Source organism: Danio rerio, chromosome 12, assembly GCF_049306965.1.
Source record: "Danio rerio strain Tuebingen ecotype United States chromosome 12, GRCz12tu, whole genome shotgun sequence".
Taxonomy (NCBI): domain Eukaryota; kingdom Metazoa; phylum Chordata; class Actinopteri; order Cypriniformes; family Danionidae; genus Danio; species Danio rerio.
Genome location: NC_133187.1, coordinates 20,061,657 through 20,074,873, shown reverse-complemented (window position 1 = coordinate 20,074,873; position 13,217 = coordinate 20,061,657). Strand labels below are relative to the sequence as shown.

General features: G+C 34.5%; 1 protein-coding gene across 1 annotated transcript; it reads right to left on the bottom strand.

Moving 5' to 3' along the window:
* Window positions 1-2,251: 2,251 nt before the first annotated feature.
* Window positions 2,252-11,018, bottom strand: noxo1b (NADPH oxidase organizer 1b). The gene is given in 8 exon segments (NM_001326698.1): window positions 2,252-3,396; window positions 5,784-5,901; window positions 5,989-6,108; window positions 6,206-6,414; window positions 9,133-9,316; window positions 10,426-10,498; window positions 10,609-10,689; window positions 10,780-11,018. Coding segments are annotated over 8 exon segments (1,434 nt in total). The 5' UTR covers window positions 10,846-11,018; the 3' UTR covers window positions 2,252-2,813.
* Between the last annotated feature and the right edge of the window lie 2,199 nt (window positions 11,019-13,217).

The window sequence follows — 13,217 nt, the reverse complement described above, 5'->3', positions numbered from 1 at the left end:
TGAGAAAATCACCTTTAAAGCTGTCAAAATAAAATTGTTAGCAAAGCATAATAATAAATAAAACTTTCTGAGAAGATTTGATAGATGGCTGGAAATTTTAAAAAAGTCTTCATTTTTCCTTTTAATTTTTGGCTTTTACCATAAATAGTGAAACATAAGAGTGGTTTTGTGGTGTCTGGTTTCATTTTTTCAAGCAGGTAGAACCTGTCCTACACATTGGTGATATAATAAGGGGAATTTGCCAGGATAATTTGACGTTATAAAAGAAGTCTTCTCAAACACGTACACAAACACATTATAAAAGTAGTCTTCTCAAACACGTACACATCTTAAGCATCAATAACAGACAAACAGGCAATAAAAGCTGACAAACTATTTCTGAGAATGTCAGTTTTACTTAAGCGCAGCTTCCTGCACAGAAACCTCAAGACACTCCTTAGGTTAATGATTGCAATTTATTACCAGTAGTTGACTTGTTCATCTTGCCGTTATGATTAGCGGGAATTTAACAAAGCCAAACTCAGCTCACTGATGGGCATCATATTAGAGATCCATTCTCAAAACAGGCCAAAAAGAACAGAAAAACATAAAGTAAAATAATTAAATTTGTTTTTCTTGTTTTTTTTCTTTTGTTCACGACATCGTCCTAGCAGGTATCAATTTCATTATCTGAAAATGTTGCACATTATATTGCTCTTGCACTTTTTCTACATTTTTTTATGTTACAGCTTTATTCCAAAATGGATTAAATTCATTTATTTCCTCAAATTTTTACACACAATACCCAGTACAATATCAGTATTCACAGCCTTTGCCGTGAAGCTCTAAATCGAGCTTAGGTACATTCTGTTTCCACTGATCATTCTTGAGATGTTTCAGCAGCTTAATTGGAGTTCACCTGAGGTAAATTCAGTTGATTGGACATGATTTGAAAAGGCATACTGTCTATATAAGGTCCCAGGGTTGACAGTGCATATCAAAGCACAAACCAAGCATGAAGACAAAGGAATTGTCTTGAGGCACATGGCTGGGGAAGGTTACAGAAAACTTTCTGCTGAAAGTTCCAATGAGCACAGTGGCCTCCATCATCCATAAGAGGAAGAAGTTTGGAACCACCAGGACCCTTCCTAGAGCTGACTGGCCATCTAAGCTGAGTGATCAGGGGAGAAGGGCCTTAGTCAGGGAGGTAATCAATAATGGTCACTCTGTCTGAGCTCCAGTATTCTTCTGTGGAGAGAGGAAAACCTTACAGGAGGACTACCATCTGTGCAGCAATCCACCAATTAGAGCTAGACAGAAACCACTTCTTATTATTGGAATATGCCAAAAAGCATCTGAAGGACTCTCAGACCATGAGAAACAAATTTCTCTGGTTTGATGAGACTAAAATTGAACTCTTTGGATTGAATGCCAGGCGTTACGTTACACTAATACCATCCCTACAGTAAAGCATGGTGGTGGCAGCATCATGCTGTGGGAATGTTTTTTTTGCAGCAGGAATTGGAAGACTAGTCAGGATAGAGGAAAAGATGAATGCAGCAATGTACAGAGACATCCTAAATGAAAACCTGCTTCAGAGTGCTCTTGACCTCAGACAAGGGCAACGGTTCATCTTCCAGCAGGACACTGATACAAACCACACCGCCAAAATATCAATGGAGTGGCTTCACAACAACTCGGTGAATGTCCTTGAGTGGCCCAGCCAGAGCCCAGATCTTAAACCTATTCAACATATCTGAAGAGATCTGAAAATGGCTGTACACCATCGCTACCCATCCAACCTGATAGAGCTTGAGAGGTACTACAAAGGGGAATGAGCAAAAATTCCCAAAGACAGATTAGCCAAGCTTGTGCCATCATATTTAAAAAGTCGTGAGGCTGTAATTGCTGCTAAAGGTGCATCAACAAAGTATTGAGCAAAGGCTGTGAACACTTATGAACATGTGGTTTTTCAGTTTTTTTTTTTTATCATACTAAATTTGCAACAATAAAAAAAATAAAAGTTTTACATTTTCATTATGGGGTATTGTGTATAACTTTGAAGAAAAAAAATTAATTATTCAATTTTGAAATAATGCTGTAACAAAAAAAAAATTGGAAAAAGTGAAGTGCAATGAATTATTTTTCAGATGCACTATAATATAAAATAAATTTAACTCTTTGCCCTGTTAAATTATTTGTCCAGTGAATATATGTATATGTGTGCGTGTGTGTGCATTTGTGCATATTAAAAAAAAATCCCACATCAAAATCGTAGGAAACATTTATTAAAACGTATGAAGTTAAGCAAAAATCCAGACAAAACCTTTTCCAGTGTGGAATACCATAAACTTGACAAAAAGACTATAACATTAATATAACATTAATGAAACTATGAATTTTTACAATATGTAAACAGTAACTACATCCAACAGGTTATGCATAATATATAACAAACAAGAACACAGAATAGAATAGAATAAACAAGTCATTGCAATATGTTTGCATAAATTTCAGATAAACTCCCATCTTTATGATTAGATGTTAGTATGCAATAATATTAATGTAACTATCAAAAAGACTATTTGTAAAACACTTACATGACTACAGTTGTGGATCATGAAGTGTAAAGTCTTAAAGATTCGCCAACAAATTTCTTCATAACAGAAGCCTACAAAATCACAGACTAATTTACATTTAACTGTGTTAATCGCATGCAGAACACACAGAATAACACTTCCAGCATTTATTTTCCTGGCATCTGACGCAAAGCATGCTGTAAACTAGAAACCCTTTTTAACAGTGATTGAGTAAAAGGATTTCATTTCATTCTTTCAAGCTCTTCCTCCATCTACCATGACTTGTCTTTCAGGAGCCAGTCGCACAGATGTTGCTAGAGCAGCTTTACGGGTGTAGGTGGTGCAGCGCTGTAGGATCTCTCGAGTTTGTGGTCTGGGTGGGACCTTTGGAGCTCCGACTCCCTTCATCGGATGTCCAGTGTCAGAGTTGACAGGACTGGACTGACCACTGGACAAAGCGCTATCGCTGCTGTCTGCCTCTTTATCCTGCCGTATCAGAGGGCCCTCATCTTCTTCTGAGCTGGACATGCTGGGGCTCATGGAGGTGGTGTCTGAAGAGCTGAAGCTGAAGTCGGTTCCATCATCGCTGAAGCTGCCGGACTCTTGACGCTGCACTTGATCGGTGAAGTGACTCTGAGGTTCTGACAGGATTTCTAGGGAGCTAGACTTAAGGAAACGATTGATTCTGTTTCGCTGGGGCTCTGGTTTGGGAGAGTTGCTGGTAGACAGGTTGATGGTGGAGCTGTGAAGTTTCCTCTGAAGTGTTTGAAGGCCAAAACTGGGGCTGCTGTAGAGCTTTAGGTACATGGAGGGCACGTAACCAGCCGTATTGTTATATCTGATGATGGAATACAAATGTTATCATTTTTGTGTTTGTGTTTACAGATTCCTACTGAAGACCTGTTGCGGGTGTGATATATATATTTCAGCATTATTGACAGAACAATGGAGATTTACAGACAGGAAAGTGTGGGGAGCAGAGGAAGGGGAAGGATTGGCAAAGGTTCTTAAGCCAGGAATTGACCTCATGTCACCGGGTGCGCCTGGGTGCTATGTGTCGAGGCATTAACCACTAGGATATTGGTGCTAGGCATGGGCCGGTAAAAGTTTCTGACGATATGATATCCTTGGATAAACATACCACAGCTTCACTGTGTCATGGTTTTGTGATTACTGCTCTAAAATAAGACCTTTCTAAATGTTTATCTAAAAAAAAAAAAAAATTCCCATTGAACTCAATTTCTTTTAGTTCTAAAAAACATTTATAATATTTTGGAACAGTAAAAATGTCAGGCTAAATAGCTAAAATAAATCATTCACTTCTGCTGTCTTCATTAGTTTCAAAAACATATGAAAATACATTAAATCCCTTGCATATACCTTAGGAATGGTATAACAGAACATTTTAACAGTATTAAAACCCTGACTTTTCCAAACCCCTATAAACCTTGACACCGTTTATCATCCCATGCCTAATTGGCGCCAACATTCAAGTAATCTCTGACAGCTTTTTCATGATTATGACTTTTTTTCCAACCATTTAATGTTGGAAACCAAACAATGACTTTTAGATAAACACTCCAAATGTAAAGAAATTTAAATTTAAATTTTTACCTTCTCCAGCTCATAATTTTTCCTCTCACGAAGTGCAGGTTAATAGGCTTTCTAACATTTCTAAGATTATTTCTCACAGACACTTATCTCACAATTTCGAGTTTTTTTTTTGCAATTAAACACCAATTCAGAATTGTACTCATAATGGCTAGTTAATATTATTATTTATTCATTATATAATTGTAAGTTTCTTCAATTCTGAGTTTCTATCAATGAGGTCTATACACAGACTTTTTTAGCCTTTCAATCTTTTCATTATAAAATCTCCATGTTTAAGGTCTGATTTCTTTAAAAATCTGTTATTTTCACTGCCTGATAGTCACATTAAGCTTTCACCGGAAGTTTATCATCAGCAGAAAAATACTAGCTGTGCATAGAGCCCATAAGAACTTTTTTCACGGAATTGATTTAATTATTTTCATTTATAAAATAATCTTGCCATTCCAAGAAAACGTCATGACTGTAAATTGCACACAATTTCTCAAAATATAAGGAAATAAATTCACAGTTTTGAGTAGAAAAGTCAAAATTATGAGATATAGACGTGATCACTAGAAAAAAAAACTGTTAAATTAAAACCCCCAGCAGAAACAAGCTTTTTATATTGTGTTATTCTCTCTTCTGCTCATCAAGGCTGCATTCATTTGATCAAAAAAATAAAGATAATGAATAAAATATCGGTCATATTTTTAAATTATATTTTAACATGTAGTTTTCAAAATTACTTTTGATGTACATTTTAAAGCTGATTTTTGAGCATCCATTATTTCAACCTATCCTAGTCAACCTGTCATAGGAATTTATTTTCTGTTTGAGTAATTTACTGCTTTTACTCTTTACTTCTTTAACTTACTGCATTAAATATAACAGGTATTAGCAAGTTTTTTTTTTTTTTAAATAAAATGATAAAATGATCAGATACAAAATCTTGATTTAAGTTTAGGTATATTATAATTCCAGAAGAAAACAAGACAGGATAACAGTACATCCAAATAAATTAACTTTGCATACAGTTAAAGTTAGAATTATTAGCCTCCCTGTTTATTTTTTACCCAATTTCTGTTTAACAGAGACAATTTTTTTTCAACACATTGCTAAACATAATAGTTTGTTCTGTAGACTATCGAGAAAATATATAGCTTAAAGGGGCTATTAATTTTGACCTTAAAATGTTTTTTAAAAATTTAAAAAATGCTTTTATTTTAGCAGAAATAAAACAAATAAGACTTTCTCCAAATATTATCAGACATACTGTGAAAATGTCCTTGCCCTGTTAAACTTCTTTTGGAAAATATTTAAAGAAGAAAAAAAATTCAAAGGGGGTTTAAAAATTCTGACTTCAACTGTATCTTAAAATCATTTAATTTCCAACAATTTTTGCTGCATGCTTTATCGTTTCGCCTTTGATGAATTTTACTTGTGTTATCTAATCATCAAAATATACGAAAACTGCTTTCTAATAAAGAACAACTGCTTCCTTATATTACATAACTGCTAAAATGCCTGCGCTTAACCTACTTGTGGTCTATAAATACATCTATCCTAAAAATAGTTTGCAATTCCGATCATTGTCTGTATGTCAGTGCGTGCAAGATAAACAACTGTAATTACCTAACAAGCCACCAACCATTATCAGACCTCTGCAACAGCTCCACAACAGCACCGATGCTCAGTGAGAGCTCGTCCTCTTTTTTAGAAGTATAACATCTTGTCGCGCAGTACAGAGACACTAGGGAAAGGAAGAAAGTGTTTATTTAGCAACCTTATATTGAGAGATTCATAATGGCAGAAAGTTTATGCAACTACCGTGGCTTACTTTCACAGGTCACTGAGTTATACTCATCCTCGTCCTCTTCCTCTTCCCCATCACATAATTCCAAGAAAGGAGCAGGAAACCAAGCTAAATGTTTATCCTCATTCTCTACAAGCCACCAACCTGATCGTGTTCAAAAAATAAATAAATCAAGAAACTACAGTATAAGAAACCAAACGAAGAACTGATGATTTGCTTCCTTCTGAGAATAATTACAAACCTGCTCTGTCTTTAATGAGCACATCCATTCTTTCGCCGATTGCGACTTTAAAGGGCTTGTTCTTTGTGTCTTTGGTCTCATATGGAGCTACGCATTGATATGCCTTGGATACAAAAGGCTGGGTCACATTTCCATTGCTCAAACTTTTTTTCTGCAGGTCAGGTCCTCCGTGAGCAGTGGGGATGTTGTCTGATTGCAGAATCATCACACTGAATGGAGAAGAGAGCAATTTTAGGAAACATTTACATGTACTGCACTTTTACTTCAAGTTCACTCTAATTCAGAAATGCTTGTCAGCTACCAACCCAACATATGATTCTATCTATATTTCTGATTCTGTTATGTTTTGCCCCACACTTGTCTTGAGGGAGTTGTTTTTGTTTATGTATCATCTACTGAGCATACTAAACCAAACTCAATGGAATTAAATGAAATGAAAATTATGCTACCATTTACTCGGCTTTCACTTGTTGTAAACCTTTCTGAGTTTCTTTTTTTCTGTTAAACACAAATGAAAATATTTATAAAAATGCTGCTTGATTGCACCCATTGATTGGATAGTATTTTTCTCCTACTATGGAAGTCGATGGTTGCAGTCAACCTGCTTTCAAAATATCTTATTTTGTGTTCAACAGATGAAGATCAGACCAGTGAAGTATGGAGTGCCATTATAGGCTATTTGCTATTCACAATATGCATGCTGCCCCTGGGGGACATTATTAGAAGGCATTGGATTAGTTTTTACTGCTATGGAGATGAGGCTCAATTAAATATTTCAACAAAATCTGGTAAGCTAACTGAATGTATTAAATATATAAAATACTGGATGACCAACAATTTACTTCTATTGAAATTAGACAAGACATAGGTAATACTTATAGGGCCAAAATCTCATAACTCACTCTGCAGTTAGAGGGATACAATGTAGTGCTTCTCAAAGGTTTGAAATAGCTGGATTGAAACACCTTTTACCCACAGCACATAAATAGTTAACGACATGCCACAAACAAAACATAATTTGATTTTTAACACAATTTTTATTATTATCTCTTTTAAACTTTTTCTTTTTAATGGGTTAAAGTAAAAAAAAAAATCATTTTAAAAATCCACTATTTCTCTTTTATGCAATTTAGAAACCATGTGCACCCAATGAAAGGTAAAATCTGCTCTTCTCTCATTCAAGTTCAGGCTGCTTTATTGGCATGACATTTTGAACAGTATTGCCAAAGCATTTCAGATGTATAACATATGTAACCTATTAACATCATCAAATTTATTAAATATACAGCAAATGAGAAATAAATGACAGAAAAAAGAAATAAAAACACATTATCTCTAAAAATTATAATTATTACAGTAAATAAAATGTGTAGATTATTTAAATAAGACAAATGAGTTGATTAGCCATTTATAACGCTGTACAAATATTCTGCAGTCAATTTACATGTAATTTCGTCCTCTCCGAGTATTTAGTAAAACTTTTCTGAGTCGTTTAAATTAAAGAGAAATAAAATGAAAGCAAAACCCAATCCCAGACATTATATCAGCATACCCTATTAATAAAGTTCAGTTAGTGCAAAATGCAGCTGCCAGAGTTCTTACCAGGTCAAGAAAAGTATGATCACATCACCCCAATTTAATCTTCCTTACACTGACTGCCTGTTAAGTTCCATATTGATTGCAAAATATTTATTCTCACCTATAAGGCTCTAAATCAGGGGGGTTTAGTACACCCCTGTACTAAATAGTCTAGCTCCTGTTTACCTAACCTTCAACCTTCTTGCTGAAATCCAACCCACTCTTTAAGATCTCAAAACTTAGGACTTCTGGTAGTACCCAGAATAGCAAATGAATTTACAGTCCAACACAATTGAAGAAAAAGAGCTGAAACAAAACAAGTTGAATAATGAACAGAAAAAAAGGCGGCGGTTGTGTTGAGCACTACGCATACACAAAACAATGTAGTATTCAGACAGGTACAGCTTGTTATATAATGTAATTACATGACATTCCAAGTATTCGATGACTCGTGGGAATTCTGAAAAGCAGACCAAACATGAAACCACACTTACTGAAGCATCCACTCTCTTTTATATACTCTTCACATAGTTTGAGCTACTTTGTTAAACTGAGTTTCACAGGACATACCGAGTGCATTGCATCCTTGTTAGAGCTACTGAGTAAATCATCAGAAAATATCAGATATCAGAGTAAAACATCAGAAATATCATGTTTGTTAACAAAACCTGCATGTTTGCCAGTAATGTGCTCCTCTAATGATTAATTGCTTAGACCAGTGATTCCCAAATTGGGGGTTGCGGGATGAGCAGGACTGGTAATATCCCAAAATCTAATACATTTTATTAAACTAGTAGAATTAAACTACAGAAGAAACAAATTTATAGTAACAAAAAATCGAATAAAAAGCCATCAGCCATTTGATTTTGTTGCGACCCCTGGGGTGATCACGTTATTTTAAAGACGGCAGCAGATTGATTTTATGGCATCAAGTTAAACTTTCTGACACCTTTATGGCACTCACATATTTTAAAAATAATTTTAGGGTATAACTAAACATGGAGAATGGCATTCGAGTGGCATTCCTCAAAATGAAACGACGAATAGACTTAGACCTATATATTTATAACCACCTCAGAGGATATTGGGGGTCGCGAGTCACTGGCATTGTTATTTTGGGGGTCGCGAATTGAAAAGTTTGGGAACCACTGGCTTAGACAAGGACAATTGTTTTTTTACTTCCTCCCTGTGTTCATTTCACCTATAAACTGCATTAAAAATGAAATATGTTTGGTGCTTTCAGAGTCACATGTTAAGAATGAACCTGGGTTGTACATCAGCTGTCACACTAATGTTTTTGATTAGCTGCAGCTACCTACTTATTTGCGGCAGGCCGGTAATCTACATACCTGTTTTGTGTATATTCTGGCAGCAACTCCTGTTCAGTTGGCAGAAAGAACTGGATCACCTCTCTGGAATTTGACACAATTGTGTCACACTGCAATAAGCTGGAACAGTACTTCTCCAGATTCCTCAGACGAGACACAGACTTATCCAAACCCTTCAGCTGAAAAGTAGATTTCATGACCTGGGCTGCAACCAACAGAAACTTCATCATTAAACAGCACAACAAAAACTATGTAGATAAAACAGGTGAAAGCTCCCGAGTGGTTTTATAGCTGTGTTGCAGATATGCAGGCAAAGTTTAACTCTGTATTTCCCAAATAAATAAAGGTAACTTTTTATTTTAAAGTGTCCTTGTTAGACATGATTCATGTTCTTACTATAGTATTTGCAATTAATTCTCCACCCATGACCTAACCTGCATTCTAACCCTAATGATTTTGTAAGTATAATTAATTAATTATTATCACTCATTAGTGAAATGAATAGTTACAGTACACCTTAAAAGGAAGTGTAAGCAAAAGCATTATTATAAAGGTGCCTTATGTACTTATAATCTTTATTTAAAATAATCCTGGCTTTACTATTAAAAATGTTTATTGTAGTAAATGGGTAATACTAAATTATAATTTCTGCACCAAACAAAGCAAAGTTACTTGTCATGTTTAACTGCATTAATGACTTTATGAAACACAGTTTCTACATAAAGAATGCAAACTCATTAACATGTGACTTCATGTGTGCTATTATTGCCCAGTCTTACAATATAATAATATCCACAACTTGGGAAAAAACAAATAGAGATCACAGATAACTATTACAATTTTCTTCACGTGTTAATCTGTCAGTCATATTTTACCTCCAAATCTAGGAAGCACATTCTTCTTTGCGATACGTTTTTTCGACACGATTTTGTCAATATGTTTAATTAATTATTATCACTCATTAGTGAAATTAATAGTTACAGTACACATTAAAAGGAAGTGCCAGCTAAATAATTATTATAAAGGTGCCTTATGTACTTATAACCCTTATTTAAAACAATCCTGGCTTTACAATTAAAAATGTTTATTCTAGTTAAATAGGTAATACTAAAGTATAATTGCTGCACCAAACAAAGCAAAGCTATTTGTCATGTTTAACTGCAACAATGACTGTATGAAACACAGTTTGTACATTAAGAATGCAAATACATTAACATGTGACTTCATTTGTGCTATTATTATTGCCCAGTCTTAAAATATCCACGACTTGGGAAAAACAAATAGATATCAAAGATAATGTCAGTCATATTGTACCTCCAAATCTAGGAAGCACCCTGTCTTCTTTACGATACGGTTTTTCGATGGGAAACTTCTTTTTCAGTTGCCTCTGTTATAACGAGAAAAGCTAATTCATTAATTTGTAAAGTAAGAGACTTTAAAGAAACATTAAAGCTAAATAACAAAAATATAAGTATGAACATATATATGAAAACATACGTGCAGCGTCCGAAAGTCTCTGAGAGATCTGTACACTATCAGTTCACTCTGGTCTGACCACAACACGGATGTCATGTACTTCTGCACACAACAAACAGTCAGTTATTTATAAACATAAAATATGGCATAAAGTATTTCTACTAGCTTTCAACAAATACATCAGTATCTTACTTTGTCCTTTTCCTTCTTCATCACTCCAATAAGGTGGACGTCGACAGGAAAGCGCGGGTCGCTCATACTGTAGCACACGCAGTATTTGACGGATGTAACTACAGTAAGAAATCTTTCCTTTCTTCTCTTTCAGCATCAGCATCAACCGCATCATTTATATAAAAGCCTCCAGACATGGGCGTGTTGTTTTTGTCACGTGAGCGTTTAAAGTAAGTTGAGGGAGCGCCGTGGGGAAAACAGATAAGAGGCGGCGTGCACGTGCGTGTGACACAATATTTGGCAGAGAATAAAAGTCAGTGTTTTTTTTTTTTTTTGTGGTCAGTCAGTGTTGTGTCTTCTAGACGGGAAGAGTTATTACACATTATTATTTGTCAGTGATAAGACGTGTTGTTTGTTTTAAAGTTTGTTTCTAGAATGCACGAACATGCTAATAAGAGTCTTCCCATCTAGCTATACACTGAAACGGCCACTTTATTAGGCACATGCGTGTGGTCATAAAGGGATGGACATGATCAGCTACAATGTTTAGATGTGGCAGTTTCGTTTGAACCATAGACTGTAAAAAACGCTCTGTTGGAGTTGTTTGCACACACGCACACATAAAAGAACATTTTGTCATTAGTTGCTTACTCTTGACTTGCTCTTTTTATTATTATTTGCTCACATTTGAAGTGTTTTGTGTTCTGTTCAACACAAAGGAAGATTTTTTGGAGAATGTTTTAAACTTGTGAATTTCATAGCTTACACTTAAAAGGTACATGGTGGTAAATAATGTTCCTTAAGGAACAGTTTTGTACCTTTGTAAAAGTTGTACTATATGGTATAAAAAAGACCTCTTATAAGACTGTTCTGTACCATGGTACAGTTGAAATGAAGGTAGACAGGTAGATAAGTGTTGAACAATCCTTTATTACTATACCTATGAATATAAAAATTACTAGAAAGGCAAAGTGATTTTATGAATAATTTCCATATAAAACATGAATCATCATTTAAAAGCATATGTTTATGAAACTCATAAACATTATTAAGTCATATATTACATAACAACTTCTAAAACAAAACCATAGGTATTGTAAACTAAACATTTAAAACATTTTTGATAAACATTTCGAAAGTATTATCTGATTTAAAAAAAAATCATTATTAATATCCACATCGTATGGCATTTACTTTCCACTACGCACTTAACCTGGCAAAAGCCCGGCAGATGCAAAGTGTTCATGCAGACATTTTAGAATTATAAAGCTAATCAAACATTGTGCGCATCTCGTTACAATACTTTGGCATGGTTTTATTTGTATTTTAAAATGAATAAATAAGTTCACTTTTAGGTGATTACGAAGGTATTGTGTGATAATTGGAGATCAGCTTTATATTGAAATCGGGAAAATGTATTTCTGTAACACTTTTGTAAAAAGTGTTGTAAAATCTTTAGCAAAAAATAGATCTTTTGATTTATGTTAAAGTATATTTTATTCTTTATTGTAAATGGAAATAGTGCATTTACACAAAAATAAACTTAAAAAAACATTGTTTAATAAATGTATTTGATGTTTGTTATTTACTGAAAATAAATTGACGCATTTTGGATCAAGCAAAATGCCTTTAAATAGTCTTTAAATAGTTCTTAAAGGAACACAATTGACACTGTTAAGGTACAAAGTGTCACTATAGTGGTACTTTCATGGGTCAGATTTGTACCTTTGATGAAGGTACAATATTGTATCTGCAGGTTTTAAAAACCAAAGGTCCATTTTGGTTTCCCATGTAACAAATAATATCCTTAAAGGTACAAACTGCATTGGTAAAAACATTGTACCATTTTTTTTCTGAAAATGTAGAAAAAACAAATACTTTAGAAGTCAATGGCTACAAGTTTCCTTCATTCTTCAGTATATATTTAGTGCCCATTAGAAAAAAAAAAAAAAAACAATTAAAACAAAACAAGCCAAGGTTGTGGAATCACATACATGCCAATGAATGAAACATAAAAAAAAGTTACTGCAGTTGTGTTTTATATCAAAATTTTGATTTGGGAAAAGTTGGAATTGTGACTTTTTATCTATTTTTTTTCTCAGAATTGTGGATTTATATCACACAATTTTAACTTTATAACTCTTTATAGCTTTATAAAAGTTGTATAGCTTTCTTGTTGTCATTTATTCATTAATTTTCTTTTCGGCTTAGTGCCTTTATTAATCAGGGCTCGCCACAGCGGAATGAACTGGCAACTTATCCAGTATATGTTTTATGCAACGAATGCCCTTCCAGATGCAACCCATCACTGGAAAACATCCACAAACTCTTTGGACTGTGGAGAAACTGGAGCACCTGGAGGAAACGCATGCGAACACGGGGAGAACATGCAAACTCCGCACAGAAATGCAAACTGACACGGCCGAGGCTCGAACCAGCAACATTCTTGCTGTGAGGCG